General features: G+C 41.5%; 1 protein-coding gene across 1 annotated transcript in view; it reads right to left on the bottom strand.

The window, feature by feature from the left end:
- UBL3 (ubiquitin like 3) overlaps positions 1 to 11,098 on the bottom strand; it is a 61,425-nt gene extending 50,327 nt beyond the window's left edge. The window contains exon 1 of the mRNA XM_061374490.1: positions 10,024 to 11,098. Within this exon, the coding sequence (XP_061230474.1) occupies positions 10,024 to 10,050 (27 nt within the window). The 5' untranslated portion in view covers positions 10,051 to 11,098. The remainder of the gene's footprint in view (positions 1 to 10,023) is intronic.

The raw sequence follows: 11,098 nt of genomic DNA on the forward strand, positions 1-11,098 counted from the left end.
GTGTGCGCTTGCAGCCCAGAAAGCCAACCGTATCCTGGGCTGCATCAAAAGGAGTATGACCAGCAGGTCGAAGGAGATGATCCTGTCCCTCTACTCTGCTCTTGTGAGACCTCACTTGGAGTACTGTGTGCAGTTCTGGTGTCCTCAACATAAAAAGGACATGGATCTGTTGGAACAAGTCCAGAGGAGGGCCACGAGGATGATCAGGGGACGGGAGCACCTCCCATAGGAAGACAGGCTGAGAAAGCTGGGGCTGTTCAGCCTGGAGAAGAGAAGGCTGCGTGGAGACCTCATAGCAGCCTTCCAGTATTTGAAGAGGGCCTATAGAGATGCTGGGGAGGGCCTCTTCATTAGGGACTGTAGTGATAGGACAAGGGGTAATGCGTTAAAACTTAAACAGGGGAAGTTTAGATTGGATATAAGGAGGAAATTCTTCCCTGCTAGGGTGGTGAGGCACTGGAATGGGTTGCCCAGGGAAGTTGTGAATGCTCCATCCCTGGCAGTGTTCAAGGCCAGGTTGGATGAGCCCCTGGTGATATGGTTTAGAGCAAGATCTCCCTGCCCATGGCAGGGGGGTTGGAACTTGATGATCTTAAGGTCCTTTCCAACCCTAACTATTCTATGATTCTATAAAGTATCTTCCCTGGAAATCAGTGGCATGAAGAATGTATGTTACAGCACATTCTGATACAAAATCTTTGATTATTCAAATCAATCCCTATAGCTTTTTATGGCCGAAGGTAATGTGCCAGAGAAGCCGACCTTCCAAAATGGAATTCCTGACTGGAGATACAGTCAAACTAGAATGACTCCATGAAATACCGCTGGAACCTTTGTGTGAGAGGGAAAGCAACACAGCTACTTAGGTATTCACAACAGGAGCTAAACCATGAATTCCAGTGTCTCAGCTACTTAGGTATTCACAACAGGAGCTAAACCATGAATTCCAGTGTCTCAGCCACACTAACCAGACCTCAGGCTGAGATTTACCTGCAACACTACCCATGCCGAGCAGCCTGGAGGAGGGGGCAGGTCCAGCACGCACACAGAGCTCCACCACTATTAGTCCAGCTTAATACAAGACATTGCAATTAAACAGTTCAAATTCAGGAAATTTTAACACAAGTAAATACCTATTAAATCCTTGTGAGAGCACACAATTCTAAGAAAAAAAACCCCAACACCTTTTTAATCATTCTTATAAGCATATGGTCATACATTCTCATCACTACTTACATGCTGTGATACGGGTACTGGAAATTATACTTTTGTATGTGATTTCATGTTAATTTTATTATTACCAAATCTTACAGAATTAGTAAATGGGGATTTATTCCCTTCACTTAAAATCTTTCTAATAAAGTTTTCTGTAAGTTTGGCCTTTATTGCCAAAACCAGCTACACAAGTGTACAAAGCATAAATCACTAAAAGATGCAAGCCCAATAATGTTTGTTTCCACCACAGATCAACAACCTGGATTAAGAAGTGAGCCCTAAACTTTCAATCACACCACACAGCTGTTATGATGCACAACTTGCTTGCACAGATTAAAAGTATATTCACTCACAAGCAAAATGACATAAATTTTCAGATTTAGTATGTCCTAAGGAACATGTTGTGCATCAAATACAACCACGGAACACTATTCCGAAAATGAAATTTATTTCAATGCTCATGTTACTGCCCATACAAATATTAGTTCTATAAATAAATAAAAAAAAGGATAATATGAATTACTGCAATTAGGTATTTCAGGCTTTAAGAGCGTACAAAGGCATCTACTCAGTTTCTTACAGTACGTAAATGGTAAGCATGTCTGAAAAATGTTAAGACAGTATTTAATCTTAAAAGAAATCCTGAAATAGACTGCTATTTTAGAAGAATTATTTTTACAGTAATATGATTTATAATACCTTTCCTGAGGCTTACTAGTATTTGCCACATATATTCACATCTAGATTGACATTAATCTACCTTTAAGAAGAGAATCCTAAATTTACACCATCAACTATGAAAGATTTTTGAGTAACACTGCACTTCACTGCTTTATCACAATTCCATTATTTCTCTATATCAAAAACATATGTCAGACTCCAGAGACAGATTAAGTAGTACTAACTAGAATGTACATTAAGTATCAGAAACAGATTACAGTGATGTGGATCTCTGCCAGACCAAGAAGTATTACCATATCATAACTCCACTGAGGAGATTCCAGCCAATGCTACAGCATGACTTTGAAGTACTAAAATTTTGGAGATGAAACACATTGTTTTTTTCAATCTCTTAAAGAAAAACACATTTAGTTCCTTTGTGCTTATTCTGAAATTGGTACTACACTTATATCAAATGTTTGAGAGAATTTCTTCTGCAACATGATACTGTGAATGTGGCAAAACTGCCAATATTCAGATTAACATCCAGTTCCTCAGCTGCACTAAAAAACACTCCAGGGTAAGACCACCTTCATTCCTCAGTAGTGGTCCAAGCTATTGACATAAATTAGATTAGCCTGTATTCTGAGCCAGCTCTCAGGAGAGACGGAAGCTGTCACAGTTGGTAGACGCCAACACAAACATTTTCCAATTGCACCCCTGAGCCACTGAACACCAAGTATCATTTTGGTACCTATGTCCCACTAAGGCAGAGATTCATTTTGTGGTAGTGGAACCAACCTACCAAACTCCTAGGCAAAACCTCTGGTTTTATTTGGTTGATTTATATGGGATACATAAAACTCAAGAAATTTCTTGCTTGTTTCTAGCTCTGTAACAACAGTACCATGAAATAAAGTCCCAGTTAAACTTTGCCACAAGCATTCCATTTAACTCTAAACTGAATCTGCCAAATAATTTTCAATGGAAAACCAAAACAAAACGAACCCACAAATGTAATCCTGTCACTGGCAAGATAACTTCAAGTTTCTTTACACAAAGTAGAAAAAACCTACAGGATGCTGATGGCAGTGGCACAGTGTGTGATCTGCCAAATGCATTTTTATGCAAAGTTTCTACTTGTGGAAAATACACACTACAGTTTTTTAAATCAGGTTTCAACATACTTGCAGAGTCTTACTACAAAATGAGAGAGAGCCTTCACTGTGGGTGATTTACAAGCAGCAACAAATTTAACCTCTGTCAAAGAGCTAAACTCAATCCCAGCTTGGGACGACAAAATACACCAGATTTCCACAAGTCTGCAAGAGTAGTCGCCTGCAACAACATTTAAGTATTTCTGCAGAACTATAAAGGCCCATCAGACCTACCAGTAAGTAGGCCTGAACTTTTTCTTTAAGCGTTGCTCTCAAATGTAAACAAACCTCTTAAATAATTATCCCTACATTCCCAGAAAGCCTGTTGAGCAAGTTTTCTCCCCCTTCACATTTCTTTCAGATACAGAAAACTATAGTATTGAAGTGCATAATGCTATTTGCAGAACCTCAACTGATATCTCAGCAAACTTCTTTTTTTAACAACTCTTGCAAGGTTTTGATTTTTCATTCTTCCCTCAACATTTCCCCGCTATCACTGCTTGCAACACTTAACAGAACATCTGTGAATCTGTTTTGTCTGGAGGTATACAAAGTAAAAAATGTTCCAGTCATTGCTTTAAGATGTTCTGCAACATGTGTATAACAGAGGCTGTCAAAAATTCAAGACTGTCCTTCTAGAAGTAATTCACAGAATTACATTTTAACAAAAACTGAATTTCAAAAGAAAGATCTCTAAATTATGTTTGAACTGAGGAAGACCTGAAGTCTGAGTTCATACATTAAAATTTCTCACTGACTTTCTGCTTATTTTCAACAGCTTCTAAACTGAAAGCTTAGGCATATCCCTTTAATAATTATGGTGAGCTAAAGTTTACACATGCAGATTTGTGGCAGGGAAGGTTTGCTGCTTCAGTAGGCTCAATTAGTTGCTGCAAAAACAGTCTTAGCATGGAAAAAAGTATTGATCAGCTCTGCCTTTCACCATAGTTAGACTGAGAAATACCTGAGTTAGTGGATCCAATACTGTACAAGGAAAAGACTGAAAATAAACTGTACTATCTCTTTTACATAAAACCACAATAATGATTAGTCACATTCCAGATATTTCTGGATTCCTGCAAGCTAGAGTAGCACACAGGCTGAGTCAGAACTGAGCTCTCCATTCTGCTCAGTATTGCATAAGCAGACATAGAGACATCACCAAAAGTTTACATTCTAACTTTTACTGAGAAACAAAGCTGCCTTACCAAGAATATAAAACAAGTAAATCCCAGGTACATCATATACCATGACCATGGCTTTCAACATTCACAGAAGTTGTGCTTAGGAAGAAGTCAGTTAAAAACAGAAAAGTATGCCATGCCCTTAGTCATTTTGTTTACAGTGCCATAAAAGTATTGCTTACAAAGTCTGCTGCAAGAACCACATTCAGACAGCCTAATTTCCTAGTACTGCCTTAAGCCAAGCCAACAAAGAGTTATGTGCCTTGAATGATCTAATACTTTCAGTTTAGATACACACAAACAGCATTCACAAGCTCCAAGGTCAAATACATATTACCAGGACCTGAAGTTGTCCCTAATTCCACACCTGAGAGGTACAACCTATCCCTATTCAGATACTCACTGAGCTTTCCAGTTCCCACTGTTGATATCTGGCAACTTTTAAAATGCAGAATTCTATGTTCCTGTTCTACAGGTGATGATTTTGCTACACTTAGAAACTTAACATTTGGGTCAGCCACTGGCTTCCCAGCATTCCCAACAAGGGAGGATTTAAATGCCCCTCAGTGCACATCCCCTCCAATATTTCATCGAGTTAGACAACAAAAGTAGAGAGAAACCAATTCAGGTAACAACAACAAGGGTGGGTGGCAGGAAGGAAGAAACCATTTACACTGCCAGCCTACACTTCCCTCTGAAGTGCTGCACCAAGGCCCAGCATAAATATCAATTATTATCTCATCCACAGGTTACAGCAGTTCATCCCCAAATAAAATGAAATGAAGGACATGCAAACATCATTTCAGAGTATGCCTAATGTGTTAGGATGCTGTGGAACTTCCACTACAGTGTCATACATAAAATGCCAGACATTACTAAGATGCTTCTTTTTGGTTGTTATATAAATAGGTAAGACATTTTTTAATCTGTAGAAGAAAAAAGATGGGTGGGTACGGGAAACAGTAAATTATACTGAAGTACAGCCAAATACAGACATCCAGCATCCGCTTTGACAAGTTTATCCATAGCCGCTGCTGCAGGTAACAGATGAGGATGTTCTTTACCTGGTTACAAGAAACACTGCGATATGCTACAAAGGCTGGTTCAATATACAAGGAGTCAGGAAGAAGCTTTATCAAGCTCTTCGTTCTAATGCAGATGCCACCAATTCCTTCTTCAAAAGGAGGCAACAATCACAAAACAAAACACTGAAAATGACAATGGATAAGACAGGAGTATCTGTTACAATCAGCAAGTAACAGTGAAAAAATGAAAAAAAAAGGAAGAAATCTCTGTACATAAAACCTGTTAAGCTATTTCTATCTTGGAATGTAACGAATTAGAACTTTCAACATGGGAGGTACAAAAATACAGACAAATAATTAGACCTTTATTAGGAAAAAAAAATATCAACAAACCAACTTACAGGCCTCACTATGCATAAAGGCTACTAGGAATACAGTAATTTTTAAATTTTTAAAACCACGGAAAAGGATCTACTGAAGGCAAAAGGAAAAGCAGTTACAATAGACGAACAGAGTACATTTTGTTCTGATACATTAAAATGCTATGAGTGAACAAAGTATTTTCTTTCAATGTTCCAAGAGTATTATAATGATGCCACACTTATTATTCTTAAATGAAAGAATTGTTTAGATGGAATGATGAACAACAAAGTTCAGCTGCCATGCAACCAGCTACTCTTCCGAGTCCCTCCTGTTTGAACCTTATTCCTGGATGCCAGGATTCCCCCACTGAGGTAGCATCAGTTACACATCCATCCTTTTCCTGCTAGCTGCCATTAATATGCATTAAAAAGGAATTCCTCAAATACCTTAAGCTATTCAACACCATCCTATACTAAATTTCCTAAAAAAGAATGCACACAGATATTTCCACTAAAGATGCTGACACTAACATAGGGTGAACTGAGCAGGGTTTCTATTTATTATTCTTCTTCCACCTACTGCTCCCTTTTAACATTGTCCATGTACGTGTTTGAGACCACAGACTCCATCCCCTTGCATGTCTGCAAATGTCTGACATCAAATGTTGTTTTACTAGAAATAATCTCTCCCATACCACCTGTATCTCCGAAGTACAGCATATGGATTCAATAGCTGTACATAATAAAACTGAAAAACCTGTTTGACAGATTTCAGTATTCTGATATTTATCAAGTATCAAAAAAAGCCCCAAACCAATCAAAACAAACAAAAAACCCACCATGAGCACAAAGCATCACGCTCAGTTACTGCTCCAACAGGAAAATAATCTGATGTCCTAGAGGACATGCACAGAACTGCCCAGGAAGAGTTTTTTCATACCTATATAAAACACACTGATACAGGCAACAATGGAGACCATAACACTTTTCAGACATACCAGCCCCTTACTGTGAACTTCTAACATTGTATCTGTAAGAAGTACCACAGGCACACAGAATACAGAGACACAGCTTCCCAGATTCTGGCGATAACTACCAAAATAAAGAAGATTATTCAACTGAGTAGTAACTCCTGGTCTGAGAATAGGTTTTCCATAGCTTGTTTTAAAACAGTCAGCTAAAGTGTTTAAACAAATGCCAAACCATTTTAATTTGGTCCACTCAAAAAAAAACCAAAATATCCAAGTATGATTAAACAAGTCTATAAACCAATTCATGTCTCCCTATTATTACAAAAGAAATACAACTTGCGAACAGCCCTGATGATATTCACAGTCGAACTCTAGCTGCTACCAAACAGTAAAACTGATGAATTACCTGATTAAATTATTGAGACTATTCAGAGATGAAATTATTCAGAAATGCCTTGTTGCCACTACAAACACCAGTACTTATGTGAGAAATCAAACAAAATTAGGTTCTAGATAGGCAGTGTAGTCTTCAAGCACTGCACCATACAGAGAATTATAGAATAGTTAGGGTTGGAAAGGACCTTAAGATAACCTAGTTCCAACCCCCCTGTTATGGGCAGGGACACCTCACACTAAACCATGCCACACAAGGCTCTGTCCAACCTGGCCTTCAACACCACCAGGGATGGAGGTGAACAACCTCCCTGGGCAACCCATTCCAGTGCCTCACCACCCTTCCAGTAAAGAACTTCTTCATTATACCCAATCTAAACTTCCCCTGTTTAAGTTTTAACCTGTTACCCCTTGTCCTGTCACTACAGTCCCTAACGAATAGTCCACCCCCGTGTAGTCCGAATTAAGTTAAAGAATCAAATAGAGATATATTAGCACATTTCATTCCAGGAGTGGAGTTTTAACCTGTAAGTAGCATACTCTGCTAAGCAATAATGCACCACAAACTTATAATACCTGGAATGTGGTGTGTCACTATCCAATTTATTAGTGGAATGCAAATCATAAAGTACTGCATTAATTATTTAAGAAATGATGTTGAAATGGTTAGCTGGCAAAATCTGCTGTAGCTTTGCAAAGAAGTCAACTAAATGTCAGACAAAAGGACGTTGGATCAAATTATGCCTACATACAAGTAGAAAGCTTACTGAAAATTTGATCATTTACTATGAATTTCTGTGTAGCAGATCCTTCTCAGAGGTGGAACAGGAAGACAAACACATTTTTAAGAATCAGCAATTATAGTTTTTTACTATTATTATTATGACGGTTAGTTCGTGAACTTGACATAAACAGTTTGAAACATAACCATTACAATGTTCCAGTAATTCATAGCAGATTTACTAAGTGTGATGGAGTCTTCATAAACACTCCATCACACTGATGCCAACTCCTACAGAAACGGGAAACAATCTTTTTTGTATATTCAGATTACACAGTGGGTGGATAAGAGAAATGAAAACTGCAAAAATCCTGCACTAAATAAAAACATATATGAACAAAGTGACAGCCTGGTAAGTGCTCCTCTTTAAAGCGCAATCAAATAACAATCCCATTTTCTTTCCTGAACAAACTCCTTCTACCGACATTGGTAACATCTTCATTCAAATGTTTTTGTAATGACTCAGTATTTAAACACCACTGTGTATATAACAAGCCTCTTCCTGATTTGAAGACACAGAGTATTGCTAGGCCTAGCTATCTCTGTCAGTGGTATTCTTATGACATCATAACAACACAAGGAAATTGTTTTCATAGTAACAAAATAGTACTTCACCTATCTTAAAATGTGCCTATTTTGTCTAACATGTCAAACACTTCAAGCCTAGTGGCAGCATGATTCCCAGGCAGGCAAGACCTAGAAGTAATGTGGAAGTGGCAGCATGTTCAGCCCAGGTGAGACGGAAGAGGACTGCTTCGTGTCACAGCCAAGGGACTCCTCCAGGCAATGTAAAAAGCGGCACAAAGAGATTTGCATCTAACCCTCCACAGCTACTGAGAGGATTTCTGTTATATTATGCTAGACAGACACGTGAAAGCAAGAAGAGGCTTCAGAGTACTCTTAAATGCCAGATAGACCCTAAAATGAAATATATTAAAATGACAGTTTGAAAGGGTTTAAAGTCTGAGGCAATAGTCTCCTCACCACCCTTTTTAACCAGGGGTGGGAAGTTATCTATATAGGGAGGAAGAAAGAAAAAGAAAGGGGGGGGGGGGAAGGTGAGCTTAAAACCACGTTTGATCATCCTCTATCTCTTACTGCTTCTGCTTGCTTTTTTTTCAGCAGAATTCACTCATTTTGGCTGCAGTACAAAAGCTGTGAAGGAAACACTGAAAGTAAGCAACTAAAGGATACCACTGTTTCACCAGCCCGTTTGTCATACATATGCACCATTAATTGTATATCGACGGCTGAAACAAGGGCTACTCGGGGTTATTGTTATCACTACAGGGCAGGTTTTACTCGCAAAACAGAACTTCATCCTGAAAGAAAACAAAAGCATGGACAAGCCTGCTGCTTTGGAAAAAAATAGTACCTTTAAATGTGAACAGTAGTGGGGAGATAGGTGAAAATGCTGTGCCGTGAGAATAACGAACGTATTAAACTGCAGCCACAACTTCTTTTTTTTTTTCCCCGATTAAGTGATTTATGGAAATACGTACAAAACGGGAAAGTCGTACTGAACGGAGGATTACTTATCAGACTTGATCCACCCTCCCTGCTCTACCTTCCTACTTTAAACCAACCGAGTGTCCAACCCAGGTTGAAGTACAGTCCGCCATACAAGTACGAGGAGTGTCCTTGAAAAATGTCCAGATTGCAGCTAGTGCACAAAGAACCTCGCCATGTAATGAGTGTATGAGAATTTCTCTCTCGCTCTTGACCCGGCAGCAAGTGAAGAGATTAACTGCCCACCAACATCTGAAGACAAAGCGTCGGTAAGAAACAAGCCAAGTTTGAGAGAGGAAAAGGAAGGAGGCTGAGAACAAATTTCAGATGGTTTTAGACAGGGGATAAAAAATAAATAAAATAAATAAATAGCTCGAATAAATAATTCTGAATGCTCTTACTTCATATTTATCTTTCAAAGAAAAATGTTCAACATAGGTGAGCAGCAGCGATACACGAAATAAGCACGGGCAGCCAGATATTTGCTGCCATAGGTAAGGGAAAGCAGACATCCCCCCTTGCCTTGCTACATAGAAGGCAACGCTGCAGATTTCCCACTCCGCTACCAAAAGGCAAAGTAGAACCAGCATCTGGAGCTGGAACAGCGTTTATTAACTCGGAACTTTTAGTTCCTTAAATATTTAACTGAGACGGGGTTTTTTCTTTCTTCCCACGCCCCTCTTCTTTCCATTTTCTCTGCAAAAAAAAAGGCTGAAATAAACGTTATTCCATAATATTATTATTATATAAGGAGTGCGAGACTTACCATATCAGCTGGAACGCTGCTGGACATCTTGATATTACCCTAAATGGCGTAAAAACAACTTAAAAAAAAAAAAAAAGGCAAAAAAAAAAAAAAAGGCACCACGAACGGCCTGCTGCCGGAGAGCTTCAAGCAGCAAAACAGGGGTCAGTTTCCGAGGCAGCAACTTCCACGTCCCCTACGAAACAAAGGTGCCCGATGTGCAGCGGGGAACTCGGCCGGCTGAGGAGAAATATCCAGGGGCAAGCGGTGCCGGGGCTGTACTGGAGGAGCCAGCGGGAGACCAGAGATGGCAGCAGATCCCTGTCAGCGGCGGAGGCAGCAGCGGTGCCAGGTAGACCAAGCAGGACTACACCGCCACATGAGCTGCGTGCGGGCTTTTTCCCCCTCGCTCCCTCTTCCTTCTCTCCCAGCCTTGACAAGTGACGACGGTATGATTCACGGGATAATGGTGCGTCCAAGTCACCTCCTCAGCCGGCGCAGGCGACCCGTGTGCGCAGGCAGGCGGGTTGGCAGGACCTCGCTCTGCCCTCGGCGGGGCAGGAGTGCGGGAGGGCCGGGGTGGGCCGGCGGCGGCTGGGGAGGAAGCCGGGCTCTGGCCCCCCTCTAGGCGGTGTGCGGCATTCAACAGCGTCGGCCGGGGAGGGCTGCCTGGGGGGCGGCCGGAGGGGAAAGCCCTCCCCCGCGGCGCTCCGGCGGCGACAGCACTCGGCGGGGGCCGGGGGACGTTCAACGGCGGCCGCCTCCCGCAGCCTCAGGTCTCCGCTCGCATCGCCGCCGCCGCCTCCTCAGCCCGCCCGCCCTCCCTCTCCCGTGTCTGGTCCTCCGGCGGCTCCGGGCTCCCCCCTCGTCCCCCGCGAGCCGCGCTGGCCCCGCTACGAGCTGGAGGTGCCGCTCCTCAGCGCGATCCTCTCCCGCAACCGCCCCCTGTCATCTTCGGCTCAAGCCAACATGGCGTCTGCCGAGCGGAGGAAGGGGACACGGCAGGGAGAGACGAACCGACACCCCCCGTCTCCACCTCCCCCCCCTTCCCGCTCCGCCGCAGCACGCACCGGCACCGCGCGGCATCATGGGGCTT

The sequence above is a fragment of the Neopsephotus bourkii genome, unplaced genomic scaffold (assembly GCF_033783945.1).
Source record: "Neopsephotus bourkii isolate Nb327-2 ecotype Australia unplaced genomic scaffold, CSIRO-AGI_Nbou_v1 NB_1638, whole genome shotgun sequence".
NCBI lineage: Eukaryota > Metazoa > Chordata > Aves > Psittaciformes > Psittacidae > Neopsephotus > Neopsephotus bourkii.